Here is a 19,064-nt window from a genome sequence, read left to right on the forward strand (position 1 = left end):
GTTCCCCCGCAGCCGGGCGGGGGAGGAGGATGGAAACACCCTTCTACCATGATGATGTGTTGAGCGGGCTCGGCACCGGCTTCGCCCCGTCCTCCGGTAGCACCGGGCTCCTCCTGCCTTTCCCCGGCGGCAGCATGATGAAGAAGGACGCTCTCGGGATGGCTTTACCGGAACAAGTCGCGGCGGCTTTGAAAGCACCGGGTGCGTCCAGCGGCGAGGCGGCGGGGCTGCTGGGCTCGGCCGAGCTGGGGTTGCTGAAGCTGGCGTCCCCCGAGCTGGAGCGCCTCATCATCCAGTCCAACGGGCTGGTCACAACCACGCCGACCACCGGCCAGTTCCTCTACCCCAAAGCGGCCGCTTCCGAGGAGCAGGAGTTCGCCGAGGGCTTCGTGAAGGCGCTGGAGGACTTGCACAAGCAGAACCAGTTGGGCGGCGGCGCGGCGGGGAGCGGCGGGGCAGCGGCGGCGGCGGCAGGAGGAACCGGCGGGGCGGGCGGCAGCGGCGCGGGCGAGCTGCCCTCCGCCGGGCTGGCCCCGGAGCCGCCGGTGTACGCCAACCTCAGCAGTTACCCGGCCGTGAGCTACGCCGCCGACCCCGGCCCCTTCGCGGCGCCCCCTCCGCGGCTGCCGCCGCCGCCGCCTCCTCCTCCTCCTCCGTTAAAGGACGAGCCTCAGATCGTGCCGGAGGTGCCGAGCTTCGGGGAGAGCCCCCCGCTCTCCCCCATCGACATGGACACGCAGGAGCGGATCAAGGCGGAACGGAAGCGGCTGAGGAATCGCATCGCCGCTTCCAAGTGCCGCAAGAGGAAGCTGGAGCGGATCTCCCGCCTGGAGGAGAAGGTGAAGAGCCTCAAGAGCCAGAACACGGAGCTGGCCTCCACCGCCAGCCTGCTCCGGGAGCAGGTCGCCCAGCTCAAGCAGAAGGTCCTCAGCCACGTCAACAGCGGCTGCCAGCTCCTGCCGCAGCACCAGCACCAGGTCCCCGCGTACTGACCCTCGACGGACCCGGGGGGACGGCCCCTGCACACCCCCCCCCCCTCTCCCCTCTTTGCTCCCCGGGCACGGACTGAAGGGGCCCGGGCGTGGACTTGTGGGGCCTCGATGGGGGGAGATGGACACAGCGTTCCCGGGGGGGCCGCCCCGCGAACGGACTGAGGGGGAGCCCGGCCCCCCCCCGCGCCCAGCACATTCCAGTGAGGCCCCAGTAAAACCCCAGGACACGGAGCCCGACTCCTGGCTCTCTGCTGCGTCGGGCGGAGGGAGCGGATGGGGCGGCGCGGGCAGGAAGCGGCGCGGCCGGCTGCCATCTTGGGGCGGGGGGGGGCGGAAGAGAATGAAGGGGGGGTTCGGGGTGTTGGGAAGGGATTGGGGGTGTCTGTGAGGGGAGTGGGGCTGCCCCCGGGGCTGGGAAGGGGGTTCTGAGGGCCCTTTGGGGGGGTAAGGGGGTGTTGGGAAGAAGGGGACTCATCGGGTTATTGGGGAGGGTTTGGGTGTTCGGGGGAGCCTTGGGCTGGGGGGGGTCTGGGACTCACTTGGGTGTGAGAGGGGGCTCCTTTGGGGGTGTTCTGGGGTTGTTTGGGCTCACTTGGGGGTGTTCTGGGTTAGTCCCTATGGAAGGGGAGGTGAGGGGAGCCTGGCTGCTGTGGCTGCCCCAGCTGAGGGACCCCTTGGGGCTGCTGGTGCCTCCATGGGGGGGTCCGACCCCCTTGCCCTGGCACCCCGGGGTCACCCCACAGCACCCGCCTGGGCCCCACTGGGGTTGAGCCTCAGCGACTCCTCCCTGGGCTTTGGCAACCGCCTTGGCTTCCTGGCACCTCCATCGCTCCTCCTCTCGTCCCCCACCTGTGGGGCCTGGTCCCGGCTCCATCCCATGGGGCAGCACCCAGGGATGTGGGGACGTTGGGCCCTGGCTGGGCCGTGCCCACACCGGGATCGCCGCGGTCCTTGGGGCACCGGGCCCCTGCTCGGGGTGGTGGCGGCCGGGTTTGGCCTCCCGGAGGAAGCTGCTTCCCCGCCACGCGGAACATGGCTGCGCTGCGCCCCGGATGTGTGGGGATGGACGGCGCGGCCGCAGGCTCGGTGCAGCCCCGCGGCTGCCTCCAGCACCGGGTTTGATGTCCCCGTGTCCTCACATGGCCGCGTCCCCAGCTCACCACATCCCTCGCACCTCAGATCCCTGCGTGCCCAGGTCCCCATGTCCCAACATGCCCATGTTCCTGCACTCCGTGTCCCCACATCCCTTTGTCCCCGTGTGCCCGGGTCCCTTTGTCCCCACATCTCCCATATCCCCCCCTCCCGGGCCGTTGCAGGCAGCGCTGGCTCCCGGTGCTCGGGATGCGCTCCCGGTGCTCGGGATGCGCTCCCGGTCCGGGGCGGCGGGGGGCGGGGGGGGAAGTCGCTGCGCTGCGCTCCGCTGCCAGCAGGAGGCGCCACGGGCGGGGCGGATAAAGGCGGCGGCGCGGTGCCGGTGGTGCCCGGTGCAGCGGCATGGCCCGGAGCGCGCTGCGCCTGCTGCTCTGCTGCGCCGCTGCCCTGCTGGCCGCAGGTACCGGGGATGGGGGTCCCGGTGGGGGCTGTGTGCGCCGGTGGCACCGGGGGCGGGGGCTCCGTGTTCCTGCAGCACTGGGGAGGGACAAGAATGGGGTTACTGGGGGGTCCTGCCCTGCTCGGTGGGGCCGCATCCAGCCCTGCGGAGGTGTCCGCAGCCCCATGGCACAGGGGGCACGGGGGGGGGGGGGGGCGTTGCACGCACACCCCGGGGGTCCCAGGAGCCCCTTTTGGGGACTGGTCACCTGTGGCTGGCAGCACCCAGGGCAGGATGCGGCTCCGGTGCTGCCAAACCGGCTCACGGGGGTGGGGATGCTCCAGTACCACCCTGGGGGCTCTGGTGCCTGTGCTGCTGTGGGCCCCTGTTTCCAGCCTGGACCCCCAGCATCCCCGCTGTACCCTGAGGTGCCTCTTTGCACTTATCCCAGCTCAGAAGCTGCCCCCCCCCAATGCTGAGCGCTTGGCGATGGCGTTTGCTGCCATTGCAGCACATGGGAATGGCCCATCCGGGTGGGTCTGGTGGCTGTGGGGACCCCCAGCACCGGGCACGCTGGGTGCTGGCTGTGCCGTGGGGCCAGGCTGGCCCTGCTCCTCCCCTTGTGCAAACAGGGTAAGGCAGATAAAGGCACTGCCCAGCAAACGCTGCCATGTCCCACGTGGCCACAGCTCCGATGTCTCCAGTGTGTGCCACAGGGGCCCGGCTGGCACATGTCCCTGTGCCATGGCACATGCCTACCACTGCCACAGGTTTGTCCCCCATGGCGCTGTGCCTGTGCCAGGATGGCTTGGGACAAGGCTCTTCCTTACCCGGGGTTTCTGGGATCTGCTATTGGCCAAATCCCGGTTTTCTGGTCCCCTCTGTGTCCTTGCTGACCAGGTCTCTCCTCCATGCTCTAGATACAGCCCATGGCCACGGTACCGGTTCAGAGACAGGAGTGTCACCGTCCCCATCCAGTTCAGTCACAGCCACCAGCCGGGGGACACCCGATGTGTCTCCATCTGGCTCTGACACGGGGACGGCCGATGTGTCTCCAACCAGCAAAGCAGCAGCGTCTACACCACCTCCTCCCAACCCAGGCACCACAGTGTCCCCATCCAGCACACCGGCCTCAATGGTGCTTAAGGCACCTTTTTCCGACACAGCTGCAACGTCAGAGCCAGCAGCACCAACATCTTCATCCCACCCAGCCACAGCATCGTCTCCCTCTGGGATAACGGGATCACCAGGAGCTCTGACAAACCCATCCAACACAACCACAGCACCGTCTCCATCCAGGACACCGGGCTTGGTGGAAGCAACGTCTCGATCCAGCACGGCCATGGCACCATCTCCATCCAGGACACCGGGCTCGGTGGAAGCAATGTCTCGATCCAGCACGGCCATGGCACCGTCTCCATCCAGGACACCGGGCTCGGTGGAAGCAACATCTCCATCGAGTGTGACCACGGCACCGTCTCCATCCCCCCCAGCCGTGCCCAGCTCTGCGGCCACAGGACATCCCCCCAGCTCCACGGCAGCACCAGCCCCATCCTCACCCGGGTCCTCCAAGCCCCCTCCTGCTCCCAGCTCACCCACAGTGAGCCCCAGTCCCACCAGCACCAGAATGGCACCAGCCATGGGCACCAGCGCCGTGGTTGGCAGCTCCGGTGAGAGCCAGGCTGGGGGGGCACCTTGCAGGCAGGGAAACCCCAAACCTGTGCCCATGGGCGCAGCAGCAGCCCTGGGACCCCCTAAACTCCCTGCTCACAATGGGGCAGAGGGGCTCAGGGGTGCTGGTCCCTGGGGGAGCCCAGAGCCCCCCTGGGCTGCCCCATCCTCCTCGGACCCTAGCCCTAGCCCTGGAGGTGATGTGGGAGCCGGGTTCTGGGGCTGTGAGGGGTGGGACCAGTGCTGGTAGTGGGAGCTGGAGCCAGTTCTGAGCTCCTCTCGCCCCAAGACCCCCTGTGGTGCTTGGGCACAAGGCTTGGCAATGCTATGGGGGGTAACTGGGTGCCCATTTCCACCCCACAGCGCAGCCCCCCACCAAACCCAGCCCTGCCGTGGTCACCATCATCTGCCTCTTCATCTGCCTGCTGGTGGGGGGCGCAGCGGTGCTGCTGGTGCGGCTGTCCCGGAGCAGGACCCCCCGATTCCAACACTTGGACGAGGTGCCCATGGTGCGGGAGGGACCGGGGGGGGGCGGCGGGGGGGGCAACTGGCAGTGACCGGGGGGGGGGGGAGCAATGGGGGCCGTGCTACGGGCACTCACCCCGCTCTTTGTCTCTCTTTCCTAGAGCAACCCAGGTGACCCCCCCGCTGCTCAATAAAGAAGCTGCTGCCTTGGCTCTGGTTTCCCCTCTGCTCTGCTCCATCCCCAGGGACAAAGCCCGGTCCCGGGGGGAGGCCTCGACCGCTTTTGGGGTTCCCCCCCCCCCCCCCCCCGCTGAAGCCCACGGGGTGGGTGCGGTGCTGCTCTGGGTGCTGGGGGCCACGCAGCCCCCCCCCCCGGCGCGGTGGGATGGGATGGGAGGGAGCGCGCGGCCAGGCACGCACATCGCCTTCCTTCTGCTCCGCTGCACTCGGCGGGGCCGCGGCGAGGACCGGGCGCCGGTAAGGGGCTGCGGGCGAGGGGCTGGGGGCAGGCGGCAGGGGGGGACCCTCACACCGGGACCCGGCATCACCTGGGTTTGGGCTGAGGGTGCTGCGGGTGCTGGTCAGGGCTTGGGGGGCTCAGTACTACAAGGGGGGGCGGTGTCCATTAGTCACCCCCGGTGCGCCCCGGTTCCGCACAGACAGCGGGTAACGGGTGCCCGTGGCTGATTGTTAACGAGGCACCAGCGGGTCCATGGCTTCCGTGGGTGCCGCAGAACGGAGGCCACCCCCTGGCCTCGGCCCGACGGCCCCCGACGGTCCTTGGGGGCACCTGAAACCCCAAGCGGGGCCCGAGCTCGGGCAGCGGCCGAGCCCCGGTGCCCACAAATCACGGGCGGGAGGAACCCGCGGGTCCCGGTCCCGGCCGGGTCCGGGTCCCGCCGCCGACACCCCCCCCCCCCCGCCCCACCGGCGGCGGCCGCTCCCTGAGCTCCCCCCTCCTCAGGGACCGCGATGCGACGGAGCCGGACGGCGCTGCCCTTCCTCGGCGCGGAGGTGAGACCGGGACCGAAACCGGGACCGGGGGGAAGGGGGTGTCCCCGGTACGAGCGTCCCAGCGCCGGGCCCCCGGGGAGCAATAACCGGGCCGGCGGCGCTCAGCGGAGTTAATTATCCCCTTAATGGGCGGTTAATTATTATTCACCTCCGTAACTGCGTGCCGGCTCCGGGGGGGTTTCAGGCGGGGTCTCATTGGGGGGGGGGGGTGGTCCCCTCCATTGGCGACAGTGGCGGGGGGGGGGGGGGGGGAAATGTCTCTGCGGCTCCGTGCACTGCGGGCATCGCTGCCGGTGCACCGGCAGTGCCCCCACCCCCGGTAACCGCGGGGTGCAGCGCGGCACCGTGCCCGGCAGGGGGCACCCGCGTGCTACCGGCGCCCGGTAACGGCGGCGTGGAGGGAGGCCACGGGGCAGGGACCCCCGTTCCGCGGAGGGGGGGGACACACGGACAGCGGGTACCGGGACCCGCGCCCCTCACCGCTGCCCTGCTTCTCCACAGCGCTGCCGCGACGCCTCCGATGCCGCCCCGTCGGGAGCGGGAGCGGCGCTGGGCGCCGTCCGCCGGCGGTTCTCCGGGAGCCCGTTGCTGCCGCCGTTGGGCTGCCGCTTGGCGGAGGGGGCCCGCGGCCCCCAGCCCGAGGGCTCCCGGGTGGTTTTCACCATCGAGGAGAGCGGCCCCAGCAGCGGCGACGAGTCCGAACCCCCCCGGTAAGAGCGGAACGGGGCGGGGGGGGGGGGGAGGTGTTTGCTTGCCCCGGTGGCACCGGGATGGGGTTACCGGGCAGGGCGCTGCCGTCGGTGCCGCTCCCGGTTTCAGCACCGGCGGGCGGACAGCGGCACCGGGACACCGGCACCGGCAGAGAGCCCGGTGCCAGCTGCCGGCGTAGGACAGACCCTGCCATTGCCGTCCCTGCTGCTCCGGCCCCGATCTGTCCCGATCGCCTCCATCCCTGTCCCCGTTCCCATCCCCTCCGTCTCCGTCTGCCCCATCCCCTTTACCCCACCACCCATCCCTACCCTCCTCCCCTGTCCTAGTGCTTTCCATCCCTGTCTGTTACAGTCCCCTCCATCCCCATCCCAGCTGTCTCCATCACCCATCCCTGTCCCCATCCCTGTCCTCAACCCCTCTCTCCGTTCCCCCCTTCCCTGTTCCCATCCCGTGTCCCAGCCGGCTGCCAGCCTGCCCGGGGGTGACCTTGGTCCCTCCCCTCCCGCTGTGGCTCCGGCCCCGCTGCAGGGTTATTTTTGGGCCGTTCCCCTCCTCCGTGCCCGTCCCAGCCCGGCTTGTGGGGACAGCACGGGGCTGGCACAGCCGGCGGACGGGGCTCCGGTGTCACTCGCCGCAGACACGTGTGCGATGGGGACAGCCGAGCCCGGAGGGGACAGGGACTGGGTGTCCTGGGGACGGGCACTGGTTGTCCTGATGTGCCAGGGGCTGGGAGGGCAGCTCTGCCCCCGGCCCCCTGCCCTGATGTCCCCATGATCTCTGGGGACCCTTCCACCCCTATCCCGTGGTTTTCGGGGTCCCTGCCGTGCTGTTATCAGGGGAGGAAGGGGTGGGGGGGGGCGTTGCTGTCCCTCCTGAGTCCCTGCCAGCTGCTGGATATTTTTGTGTCCATCGGGAACAGCCGGGATCCATCCAGCGGGGCCGGCCTCATCCTGCTGCTCCCTGTCTCAGAACGGGGCTCAGCAGGCATCGAGGCGCTCCTGGCTCCCACAGTGGCACAGCCCCACCGCGTGTCCGGGGATGCTCCGGCCTCAGCCCCGTCCCTGGTTGGCACCGCTGGGTCTGTCCCTTGGCTCGCTCGGGGTGTGGGGGGGCTCCGCTGTCCCCGGTGCGCGGGCACAGCACCGCTGCCCTTTCGGGACACGGGGGTGGCCCGGGGCCAGCGAGGGGCCACGTGCCCGCGCACCGGGGACCAGACACCGGGGGTGAGGGGGGATCGCGCTGCTCTCTCCGGAGCCAGGCGCTTGTTTGATTTCCCGGGGGGGGGGGGGAATGGAAACTTTCCCGGGGCCGGGGCTGGGGCGGCCGCGCGCTTCCTGCTCCGCACCGGCGCCGCCCCGAGGGGTCCCTGTGCCGGGCCATGCTGCCCCCCCCGCCCCGCTCACCGGGGGCTTCGCCCGCCGCGTCCCCCCCCCTCAACTCCCCCGTGCTCTGGAGGAAGCTCCGCATGAACCAGAGCATCCGCCTGCAGCGGCGCTTCACCGTGGCGCATCCCCTCTGGTAAGGACGGGGCGGGGGGGGAAACGCTGGTGGGTCCCCAGCAAAGGGCAGGGGGAAGCTCCAGGGTTGTACTTGCTGGGATGGGGTCAATGTTGGACCTCCCCCCAATGCTTTGGCAAGTCCCAAGGCTGTGGAGCCGCAGGGATGTGGGGCACAAGCAGGGGACAGCGGGGGGGGTCCCTGTGGCTGAGCCGGGGGGGGGGGGGGGGGCGCCATTGGTGGAGAGTGGCTGAGCACGGGCACACTCATTGCAGTGATGGGCACGCAGGGACCCTGCGGGTGACAGGCGTCTGCTCCATGGCACGGGGGGGGGCGTAATCGGGAGAGAAAAGCGGCTTTATCCTGCACAGCAAAGCACCAATGCAGCCCCCACGGCACAAGCGGGCATCTCGCTGCCCTCCCCACCATGGAGCTACATAGGGTTGGTTTTGGGGTGCCCCTCTGCCCGCACCCTGAGGTGCTGGTGGGTGCCAGCCCCACTTGTGTGGGCGCTGTGGGGATCAGCCGATCCCTCCTCAGCAGCAATAGCACCTATTTATAGCAGCCCCCGGCCCCGCACGGCCGGTATTCATCCTGTCACTGAAACAAGGGAGTTCCACTCGGCATCAGCCCCGGTGTGGGGACTCGTGTCCCCCCCCGCCCACCCCGGGGGCTGTCACCGGGCTGGACCCAGACACAGGCATCACCCGTCGGAGCCACAATGCGGCTTTGTGTCCCCGGTACCATCGGGGACGCGAGGCCGAGGCAGGAAAACAAGGGGCTGCGGGGTGGCACAGCCGGTGCCTGCCCGGTGCTGCCAGTGCCGGGGACGGCCGCGCCGCGGGCACCGGGGCGATGCAGCCGGGCAGCCGGTGCCCATCCCGCAGGCACTCCTGCATCGGGTAGGTGCTGGGCACCCGGCGGTGCGGGGGGGACGGGGTGGCCCCATGAGCTCCCCCAGTTCACCCAGTGCTCTGGTGGGGTCCCATGTCCCTGTCCCCATGGTGATGGCGGGGGGGGGGGGGAAGACTGTGTCCCTCCTGCAGCCTTTCCCATGACCCCAGTGCTGATGGAGCAGGAGGAGGGGGGTGAAGCAGCCACAGCCACCATGGCGGGGCCACTGTGCCTGTCCCCATGTCCCTTGTACCCCCCCCCAGACCCGCGTGGCTGCCTGGTGGCTCTGGTTGGGGTGTCCCCAAGGGCCAGGGCTTGGTTTCCCCAGCGGTTGCTGTCGTTTGACATCCTTTGGCTCCGTGCCGTGGTTTGGACTCTGTCCCCCCCATGGGACGCGGCGCCCTGAGCCAGGCTGGATGGAGGCTTTAGGGCTTTCAAGGACTTGGGACAATCGGGACCCATGGTGCTGGGGACAGGCAGGAGCTGGCTCTTCCCAGGGTCTCTGGAGCCAGGGGCATCACGACCTGGGTGCCATGGGACAACCCTGCCTTTGCTAAGCCCGCACTGGGGATGTGGGGCTCCACATGCACTGAGCTGTGGCCATTCTCAGCATTGGGGTGAAGGAGCCGGCAGGGCCAGGCTGGGCAGTGACTGGTGTCACCGCAGGAGGCACCACGAAGAGGATGGGGACCGGGTGGCATCTGCCGAGCTGTGCCCATGGGCTGAGGTCCCTGGGCCACCCGTTCCACTCCAGCCTCATCCCCTCTCCCCCTGCAGCTTTGACCTGGAGAATGGCCCCCCCGGCCGGGCCGTGCTGGACCCCCAGGCCAGCCCTGGTGCGGGGCTGGTCCTCCAAGGCACCTTCTGCCATGGCCAGCGCCGCGAGTCCTTCCTGTACCGCTCCGACAGCGACTACGACCTGTCCCCAAAAGCCATGTCCCGCAACTCCTCCATCGCCAGCGACCTGTGAGTGTCCCGTCCCCCCCGCCCCGGTCCCCGGGACCCCCCCAGTGCCCTCCCTGCTGCTCACGCTCCCTTTGCTCCCGCAGGCATGGAGAAGACATGATTGTCACTCCCTTCGCACAGGTGGGTGCTGTCCCCGTGCCCTCCTGAAGAGGGGACGGGGCCCTTGTGCCCAGCACTGGGGTTGGGGTCCCGGGGAGGGTCCTGCCCTGCCCCAGCTCCCTCCCCCCCCCCCCCCCCCCCAGGTCCTGGCCAGTCTCCGCACGGTCCGAAGCAACCTGACCCACCTGCAGGACCACGCTGGCATCAAGTGAGTTGGCCACAGGATGGGGAGGGTGAGGGTCTTGCCTGGGGGGGGGGGACGGGGACAGACTCTGACCCATGGCAAAGGGGGGACCGCCATGGGGGTCCCGTCTGCTGAGCCCCCCCACCATGTTCCACAGGCGAGGATCGAGCAGCAGCCTGCCCTCCGGGAGCAAGGCCAGCCTCACCGGTGAGTGCCGGCGGGGAAGGGGGGGATGCTGCTCCTGTGGTGACCTCTCTGGCCCTGTATCCCTGTGGATGGGTCCTGCTGGGCCCTTGGGGGTGCAGCAAGGCCCCTCCTGCACCGTGGCTTTGTCCTTTGGGATCCATGCCTGGTTTTCGGCAGCTCCTCCCATGGTGGGAAGGCTCCGGTTGACGTCAAACCTTCCATTAATAAAACCCAGCATGAGCAGGGCCCCGTGGGAGCCCCAGGCTTGGCTCTCACCCCATGGGGCCAGTGGGGCAGGCTGTGTGTGATGGGGGTGGTGTGATGAGGCTGAGCCCCATACCCAGGGATGCTTGAGCTTAGCCCCTGGTCCTGGCTGCTTCCCTGCATCCCCCTGTGTGCTCCCATCCACTGTCTTGGCAAGGGACATGCCGTGGCCAGTAGCCTGTGTGTGTCCCCATGGCGGGTCCCCGTGCCAAGCTGATGGGTGTCCCCAGCAGAAGATGCCCACCAGAAGCTCTCCCGGGAGACCCTGGAGGAGCTGGATTGGTGCCTGGACCAGCTGGAGACGCTGCAGACGCGGCACTCGGTCGGCGAGATGGCCTCCAACAAGGTGAGCATCCACAGAGCCCCTGGGGGGGGGAGCAGGGTCCTGACTGCCTGCTAAGCCCTGCCCGCTGCCCCCAGTTCAAGAGGATGCTGAGCCGGGAGCTGACGCAGCTCTCGGAGACCAGCCGCTCCGGGAACCAGGTCTCCGAGTACATCTCCAGCACCTTCCTGGGTGAGGTCCCCCCCCACCTCGGTGCCACCTCTGCCGGCAGCAGGGTCCTGGCGTTGGGTTCCCCCCCAACCCGGTCTTGCTCACGGTCCCCTGTGCCGGCCCAGACAAGCAGCACGAGGTGGAGATCCCGTCGGCGCTGGCCAAGGACAAGGAGAAGGAGCGTCGGAAGCGCCCCATGTCCCAGATCAGCGGCGTCAGGAAGCTCACGCACGGCTCCAGCCTGGCCGCTGCCGGCATCCCTCGCTTCGGGGTGCGCACGGACCAGGAGGGGCTGCTGGCTAAGGTGGGTGACCCAGGCGGCCCTGGGGTGCCTGGCACTGGCCCCACATGGACCCCTGTCCCTCTGCTCCTCAGGAGCTGGAGGACACCAACAAGTGGGGGCTCAACGTGTTCAAAGTCGCCGAGTACTCAGGCAACCGCCCGCTGACGGTCCTCATGTACAGCATCTTCCAGGTGAGCATCCCAGCGGGATGGCCCCATCCCTGTGCCCGGATGGGGATGAGCCAACCCCTGGCCCTCCCTGCAGGAGCGTGACCTGATGAAGACCTTCCGCATCCCCGTTGACACCTTCATCACCTACATGCTGACGCTGGAGGACCATTACCACGCTGACGTGGCTTATCACAACAACATCCACGCCGCCGATGTAGCTCAGTCCACCCATGTCCTCCTCTCCACGCCTGCTCTGGAGGTGAGCCCTGCTCACCCAAAGCCACTGTCTGTGTCTGGCAGGGCCGTAGCCCATCAGAAACACCTTTTCCCCCTATCCCTAGGCTGTCTTTACGGACCTGGAGATCATGGCCGCTATCTTTGCCAGCGCCATCCATGATGTTGACCACCCTGGTGTCTCCAACCAGTTCCTCATCAACACCAGTGAGCTGGGGCACAGGGATGGAGATGATGGGGGGGGGGGGGAACAGGGGGACCTTGGCTTCCAGCAGCTGCCCCGGGGTGACCGGTGCCATCCTGCAGACTCGGAGCTGGCGCTGATGTACAACGACGCCTCCGTGCTGGAGAACCATCACCTGGCCGTGGGCTTCAAGCTTCTCCAGGAGGAGAACTGCGACATCTTCCAGAACCTGAGCAAGAAGCAGAGGCAGTCGCTGCGCAAAATGGTCATCGACATGGTATGGGGAACCCTGACCCCCCCCTCCCTGGGCTGGGGGGGGTTGTGGGGGGGTCAGGCTGAGCCCTGTTCCCAACTTGTCTTATCCAGGTGCTGGCCACGGACATGTCCAAGCACATGAATCTGCTGGCGGATCTGAAGACAATGGTGGAGACCAAGAAGGTGACGAGCCTCGGGGTGCTGCTGCTGGACAACTACTCCGACCGGATCCAGGTGAGTGCAGGGATGCAGGGAACCCTTCCTGGCATTGCAGGCACTGGTCCTGTCTCTGGACAGGACTGCTGGGACGTCCTGTTTGGTGCCACTCCATCTCCCAACACCATCGGCCATGGCCAACAGGGTTCCTGGCATAGGGGGTTGGCCCTGGGGGACAGAGGACTCTGAAGTGATGCCGTGGCTGTGTCATAGAATCAGGGAATGGGTTGGGTTGGAAGGGACCTTAAAGCTCCTCCAGCTCCAACCGCGGGCAGGGACCCCTTCCACTAGAGCAGCTTGCTCCAAGCCCCTGTGTCCAACCTGGCCTTGAGCACTGCCAGGGATGGGGCAGCCACAGCTTCCCTGGGCACCCTGTGCCAGCGCCTCAGCACCCTCACAGGGAAGAGCTTCTGCCTTATCTCCAACCTGAACTTCCCCTGTTTCAGTCTGAACCCATCACCCCTTGTCCTATCGCTGCAGTCCCTGATGAAGAGCCCTTCTCCAGCATCCTTGTAGCCCCTTTCACACACGCTGGAAGCTGCTCTGAGGTCTCCACGCAGCTTCTCCCCTCGAGGCTGAGCAGCGCCGATGTTCTCAGGTCTGTGCCCCTGTTTCCCCAGGTCCTGCAGAACATGGTGCATTGCGCCGACCTCAGCAACCCCACCAAGCCGCTGGAGCTGTACCGCCAATGGACCGACCGCGTCATGGTGGAGTTCTTCCACCAAGGCGACCAGGAGCGGGAGAAGGGCATGGAGATCAGCCCCATGTGCGACAAGCACACGGCCTCTGTGGAGAAGTCCCAAGTAAGGGCAGCATCATGGGGGGGGTCAGAGGGGGCTCCACAGGGCTTAGGGCTGAGGGCTCAGCTTTGCCTTCTTTCAGGTGGGCTTCATTGACTTCATTGCGCACCCGCTGTGGGAGACGTGGGCTGACCTGGTGCACCCGGACGCGCAGGAGCTCCTGGACACGCTGGAGGACAACCGGGAATGGTACCACAGCATGATCCCGCGCAGCCCGTCCCCCCCTCCCGCGGGGCACGGAGCATCCCCTGCCAGCACCGACAGGTTCCAGTTCGAGCTGACGCTGGAGGAGGAGGAGGAGGAAGAGGAGGGGGAGCTGGACACGGAGCCGGAGGGCGCAGAGAGCCCCTTGGAGGAGGACAACAGTGGCTCCAAGACACCAGCCACAGACGACTCGGGGTCGGCTGACATCAAGTGCCTGTCACCCGGCCCTGGGGACTCGGACTCACCCGTCACCTGCCCCAGGGATGTGGACAACCGGCAGGCACTGGAGGGGATGATGCCAAAGGACAGCGGTGGCAGTGGGTGCTCAGAGCCGGGGCCTGCGGGGCTGTGCCTGGACACGGAGGGCAACGTCACATTCCTGCCCCTGGGCACGTAGCGGCACCGGCCGTGGGTCCCCCTCGCTGCCGCAGGGATGTGGGACTGGGCGCTGCCCCGGTGAGAGCATCAGCACGGCAGGGACACGGAGGGACCCAAAGTTTGTCCCCATTTGGGGGGGTCCTGATGGGCACAAGGACTCTGCTGAAAAGGCCCCTGTGCTCTTCAGACAGGGCTTGGGAACACTGTGCCCCAGCCCCATCCCACCGTGGGGACGTGGAGGCTCACAGGGCTCCGGGGACGAGGTCCTCCATGGGGCCAAAGGCGTTTTGACCTCTCTCTAGGCGGCCCCTGGCCCAACACAGCCCCACGGAGGGCCGGCGAGGGGGATGAAGGGTGCTGGTGCCAGCATCCTCAGCACGGCCGAGTGCCGGTGCCCGTGGTTTATTTATTCAGGGCCGGGTTCACCGTTCCAAGCCTTTTGTAGCTCACGTTTCCATACAAGCCCCCCCTCCCCGGGTGCACTCACGTCAGGACACGGTCCCGCTCTGCCATCAGCACTCGAAACGCTGCCTTTGGACTTTGCACTTGGGGCCCCAGCGGGTGCTGTGACCCCCCCCCCCTCTGTGTCTCCACAGGGGCCGGGGCATCCCCTGAGGTTCCTTTTGGTCTTCCTTCACTTCCCAGAGATTAAACCTGGTTTGTTCCCTTCCGAACACGAGCCTTGGGAGTGCCAATGCCCAGCGTGGTTGGTGGCCCCGTTTCCTGCCAGGCACCGAGGGAGGGGTGTGGGGGCCCCCCCCCGCTCCGTGTTTGAACAAAAGCTTGCTCCTCCCTGCCAAACGCAACGGGTTAAGGTAAATATTGAACCGCCGGCTTGGCGCGGCGCTGAGCCCTTCCCCTCGCTCTTCCGCATCGCTCCCAACGGTGATTTACGGCTGCAAACACGTCCCCACCCGTGGCACTGCCCCACCGGGGCCCCGGCTCCCGTGTGCTCCTCTCGCATCCCTGCTGGATCCCAGCGCTGGGTGCCGCAGGAGCCGGCGGGTGGAGCGGTGCCAGCGCCGTCTCGCAGGCGGGTGCTCGGCATCTCCCCCCCTCCCGTCTCCGGATGAAGCGGAGCTGGGCGCCGGCAGGTTGATGGGAACCAGGCTCCCAGAGCTCCAGATCCAGCCCCAGGGGCAGGGAGCGGGCCGGGAGCTGATGGAAAAACCCTTTTCACCCCTTGCTTGGCTGAGGGGCGGCATCACCCAGGCACCAAGGAGGGCGGTGGAGCCCATGCCCGGGGGAGGTGCAGTGCGGCTGGATGCATCCCTGCCTCCCGGCCGTGCCGTGATGCTGAGGAGGCTCAGGGCCATGTCCCTGCACCCAGTGGGCTCCAGGCAGAGCCTGAGGGTGTCCAGCTCCATCCTTGCACAGGCTGTGACATCCTCGACGCATCCCTGAGGAGCAGCCATATGTTGCCTCCCTCTAATCCCCTCGAGGCTCGGGCAGGACATTGGCGTACACGGCCAGGTACCCCTGTCTGGGGATGGGGATGAAGCTGCAGGCCTGAAGTGGGGGGGGGGGGGGGGGGGTTGGAGCTGTGGCGATAGGGCGTCATATCGCGACAGGGGAGGCTGTGAAAGCCCTGCACCCCCGCTCCCCCAGCGAATGGTTCCCCCCGCGGCCCAGCCGAGGCGCCGCCGGACCGCACGGAGCAGCGAGAAGATGACTGCAACGGTGTTGGGGGGGGGGAAAGATGCATTTGGGGGGGGGGGGCCGTGCATCCCCGCATCCACCCATCCCCTGCATCCCAGCATCATCTCCCCCCCCACCACCCCGCACCTCCCATGGCGGCTCCCGCAGCACCGAGCGCGGCGTGTGCGGGCACTGCTGCAGGTGCCATTTTGCAGGGGAGATGCGGGAGAGGCTGCAGCGCCCTCAATGCAGCCGCAGTCCCGTTGCTGGGGTCGTGGTACACCCCCCCCCCCCCTTTGCCATGGTCGTGGTGTCCCTCTTTGCCAGGATCATGTCCATCCCTTTGCCAGGGTCGTGTCTACCCCCTTTGCCAGGGTTATGGTGTCGTCCCCCCCCCTTTGCCAGGGTCGTGTGTACCCCCTTTTGCCATGGTTGTGTTCCCCCCCCTTTTGCTTGGGGTCATGGTCCCCCTTTTGCCAGGGTTGTGTTGCCCCCTCTTTTGCCAGGGTTGTGGTCCCCCCTTTGCTGGGTTCTCTGCACCCCATCTTTGATGCAGGCACCTTCTTGGGGTGGCTGCATTGGGGGTGATGGGTCCTGGCCCTGCAGAGTCCTTTGGGCCCAATCACCCGTGTTGATGGCAGCTCCCAATCCAAATAGGATCAAACCGTGCCTGCCCCAGTGGGAAACCGGTGGCACCGGGGCCTGGCATCGGGTGCGTTTGCCATCCCTGTCATGGCCTCTCCTGTGTCCCTGCCTTGCAGATGGCGTCCGCTACCGACTCCCGCTATGGGCAGAAGGAATCCTCGGACCAGAACTTCGATTACATGTTCAAAATCCTCATCATCGGCAACAGCAGCGTGGGGAAAACCTCCTTCCTCTTCCGGTACGCTGACGACTCCTTCACACCGGCCTTCGTCAGCACCGTCGGCATCGACTTCAAGGTCAAGACCATCTACCGGAACGACAAGCGCATCAAGCTGCAGATCTGGGTGAGACCCCGGCACTGGGTGCTTGCTGTGGGGCTGTTTGCTTCGCAGGGGTGGTGGTGGTGGTGGTGGTGGTGTGTGTGGGGTGATGCTGGTGCTGCTGTCCCCGGCCGGGTGGCACGGTGCTGATGTGCTGCTCTCACCCCAGGACACAGCCGGCCAGGAGCGGTACCGCACCATCACCACCGCCTACTACCGCGGTGCCATGGGCTTCATCCTGATGTACGACATCACCAACGAGGAGTCCTTCAACGCCGTGCAGGACTGGTGAGCACTCAGGCAGGGTTCTGGGGGGTCCATTCCCCCCCCAAATACCTTTCCCAGGCATCCCCATCACCCTTCTCTGCCCCCCCATCATCCGGTCCCTTTTTCCCTTCCCCTAAGGTCCACCCAGATCAAAACCTACTCGTGGGACAACGCCCAGGTCCTGCTGGTGGGGAATAAATGTGACATGGAGGACGAGCGCGTCGTCTCCTCGGAGAAGGGCCGCCAGCTCGCCGAGCACTTGGGTGAGCCGGGGTGGGGGGGACACCCATCTGCCCCCCCACCCCCATGTCATTGAATTCAGGGCTGGATTCCCTCCCTGTCATTCTGCTTTGAGAGCGGCAGTGACTTGTCCCTCAGTGCATAAGGAATAAGGCATCACCGGGGAAAGGGATGGGGGGGTGATGCTGCTTCCCATTGCAGCACCAGAAACCTGCCGAGGGGATGGAGCTGGGTGGCTGCAGGGGCAAGGATGGAGCCGGGTGGTCCAGGTGTGTGCAGCGCACGCATCCCTTCACTGGTTAATGATGGGAGGAGGAGCCGGGGAGGGTTCTGCTGGGCACAGCCCTGATCTATATCCATGTGTGTGTGTGTGTTTGTGTGTGTCCCCTTCCTCTGCCTGCATCCTCCAGGCTTTGAGTTCTTCGAGGCCAGCGCCAAGGACAACATCAACGTGAAGCAGACCTTCGAGCGCCTGGTGGACATCATCTGCGAGAAGATGTCGGAGTCGCTGGACACGGCCGACCCGGCGGTCACCGGCGCCAAGCAGGGCCCCCAGCTCACGGACCAGCAGGCCCCCCCGCACCAGGACTGTGCCTGCTAGGCCCAAGCCCCCCCCCCCCCCCCCCCCCCCCCCCCCCCCCCCCCCCCCCCCCCCCCCCCCCCCCAACACCCTTCAATACTGGTCAGTGCACCCCTCTCCTCCCCCTGAGCCCCTCTTCTTGGGGGGGGTCCCACGGGGGCTTTTGCTGCTGATACCTCCGAAAGGGCTGCAGCCCCTCTAGGAGCCCCCCCTTCAGTTAGGCTCTGCCCCCTCCAATCCCCTTAATTTATTTTTAAGCCTGGGCTGGTAGACACCCCCCCGCCTTGTTCTGCTTTTAATCACTCCAAACCCCCCTTTTCCCTGAGGAATACTATTTTCTCTGCTCACCCCCCATCCCATCCCTCCCTTGGGAGCAGGGATGCACCCCCTGCCCTTGTGGGGAGCTGCAGTGGGACCCCCCCCCCCAAACCTCAGATCCCCGCTGGGCCTCCCCATGTCCCCATCCCCAGCCTGGCCTGCCCAAAGAGCTCCTTGGGGGGGGGGTCTCTTTGTGCCCGGCTCTTCCCCCCCCCAAAATGGATGGATACTTCCTATCTCTTGTTTATTTGTATAAATAGATGCTAATTTATGCTCCCGCCGTCTTCCTCCTTGTACATAAAGAAGAACCCCTTGTAAATAGGTGTAGAAGTGACGCTGTGCGTGACCTGCTGTGCTGTGGCCGTGTTGGTGCATCCAGGTTTTCTTTCTCTCTGTGGTAACCTTGCTTGTGAATATCTTTGCAAGAGAAATCTTCTTTAAAGGTACCCCCAAAACCCACCCAGATGCATCCCCGAGAGCTCGGCCGAGCAGCCTGCAGCAAGTTAGCCCTGCTTTGGGGATGGGGACCTTGGTACAACCCCGGCTTTGCCTCCATGGGGACCATTGTGTTGCTGATTTGCTACGGGGCGTTCGGCTCCTCCTGTGTTCCTGTAGTACCGTGCTTCTGTGGAGACTGTGCCCACGTGGATGTTCCTGTAGCAAACCTGGACCTGGAGGTCTTGCTTCCCTCTTATTTATTTTTCTTGGAGTTCTGTGTTTTTAATTTCCAGGTTCCCCCCCCCCCCCTTTTTCCCTGACTGCAAATCCCACCTCCCTTCCCCTTCCCCTTTCCTATTTTTTTGGTGAAGTTTACTTATGGAAGAGTTAACTCTGTACTGTACAAATGTCAAAAGTGTCAAAAAAAAACAAACAAAAAAAAAAAAAAGAAAAAAAAAAGGACAAATTTCCTAAAAATCACTGTATTCCAGAAATGGTGTGAAGTAATAAATCACTGCTGATCACTGGCCTCTGGGGGTCACTGCGGGCGCAGGGCAGGGCGGGGGGGGGGGTGCCCCGTGTCCGTACCCGCGGCCCCGCTGCCGACCTCGTCTCCAAAGAGGAGCCAAAACTGCTCTGGTGTCTTCATGAGCATCCTCCAAAGGGCTCCTGGCAGCTCGGGTGGCCCCTTGGTGCGGGGGGGGACCACAGGAGGGATGAAGACAGCTCCAAGGCACTGGGTTAAGCTTTAGGAAAGCCAACATTGAGGCAGCTCCCGTTGATGCTGGAAACAAGGGAAGGTCCCGGTGAGGGGCCAGACCCTGCCCAACCGTTGCCTTAGAAGCACCCAGCTGCCTCCGCATGGGTTCAGCCGTGGCAGCGAGCAGGCGGCTGCGCTCACACCGCTCTTATTTATAGGCACCGGGT

At 66.4% G+C, this 19,064-nt stretch overlaps 4 protein-coding genes across 6 annotated transcripts; all 4 read left to right on the forward strand.

The window, feature by feature from the left end:
* Positions 1-6: 6 nt before the first annotated feature.
* Positions 7-1,022, forward strand: JUND (JunD proto-oncogene, AP-1 transcription factor subunit). Its single transcript, XM_057400282.1, has one exon. The coding sequence runs from the start codon at positions 30-32 to the stop codon at positions 990-992; it is 963 nt and encodes a 320-aa protein (XP_057256265.1). The 5' UTR covers positions 7-29; the 3' UTR covers positions 993-1,022.
* A 2,905-nt stretch (positions 1,023-3,927) lies between these two features.
* Positions 3,928-4,915, forward strand: CIST1 (colon, intestine and stomach enriched 1). Its single transcript, XM_057400281.1, has 3 exons — positions 3,928-4,193; positions 4,558-4,694; positions 4,821-4,915. The coding sequence occupies exons 1-3, from the start codon at positions 3,929-3,931 to the stop codon at positions 4,851-4,853; spliced, it is 435 nt and encodes a 144-aa protein (XP_057256264.1). The 5' UTR covers position 3,928; the 3' UTR covers positions 4,854-4,915.
* Positions 4,916-5,625: 710 nt separating this feature from the next.
* On the forward strand, positions 5,626-13,824 carry PDE4C (phosphodiesterase 4C). Of its 3 annotated transcripts, none has more exons than XM_057400283.1 (16): positions 5,626-5,673; positions 6,175-6,383; positions 9,553-9,741; positions 9,825-9,861; positions 9,984-10,048; positions 10,182-10,231; positions 10,708-10,820; positions 10,895-10,988; positions 11,093-11,271; positions 11,343-11,441; positions 11,515-11,679; positions 11,762-11,861; positions 11,961-12,115; positions 12,205-12,327; positions 12,930-13,112; positions 13,192-13,820. In XM_057400283.1, exons 1-16 carry the CDS (start codon positions 5,632-5,634, stop codon positions 13,708-13,710), a joined length of 2,322 nt encoding a protein of 773 aa, XP_057256266.1. In that variant the 5' UTR covers positions 5,626-5,631; the 3' UTR covers positions 13,711-13,820. The 3 variants fall into 3 exon arrangements, with proteins under 3 accessions (XP_057256266.1, XP_057256267.1, XP_057256268.1); XM_057400284.1 differs by having other exon boundaries at positions 10,711-10,820; XM_057400285.1 differs by lacking the exons at positions 5,626-5,673; positions 6,175-6,383 and adding an exon at positions 8,557-8,783 and having other exon boundaries at positions 13,192-13,824.
* Positions 6,067-17,430, forward strand: RAB3A (RAB3A, member RAS oncogene family). Its single transcript, XM_057400286.1, has 5 exons — positions 6,067-6,071; positions 16,089-16,318; positions 16,464-16,582; positions 16,700-16,824; positions 17,212-17,430. Exons 2-5 carry the CDS (start codon positions 16,091-16,093, stop codon positions 17,400-17,402), a joined length of 663 nt encoding a protein of 220 aa, XP_057256269.1. The 5' UTR covers positions 6,067-6,071; positions 16,089-16,090; the 3' UTR covers positions 17,403-17,430.
* The last annotated feature ends 1,634 nt before the right edge of the window (positions 17,431-19,064 follow it).

Source organism: Pezoporus wallicus, unplaced genomic scaffold (assembly GCF_028554395.1).
Source record: "Pezoporus wallicus isolate ANWC-B61680 ecotype Strahan unplaced genomic scaffold, APGP_CSIRO_Pwel_v1 contig_10426, whole genome shotgun sequence".
NCBI lineage: Eukaryota > Metazoa > Chordata > Aves > Psittaciformes > Psittacidae > Pezoporus > Pezoporus wallicus.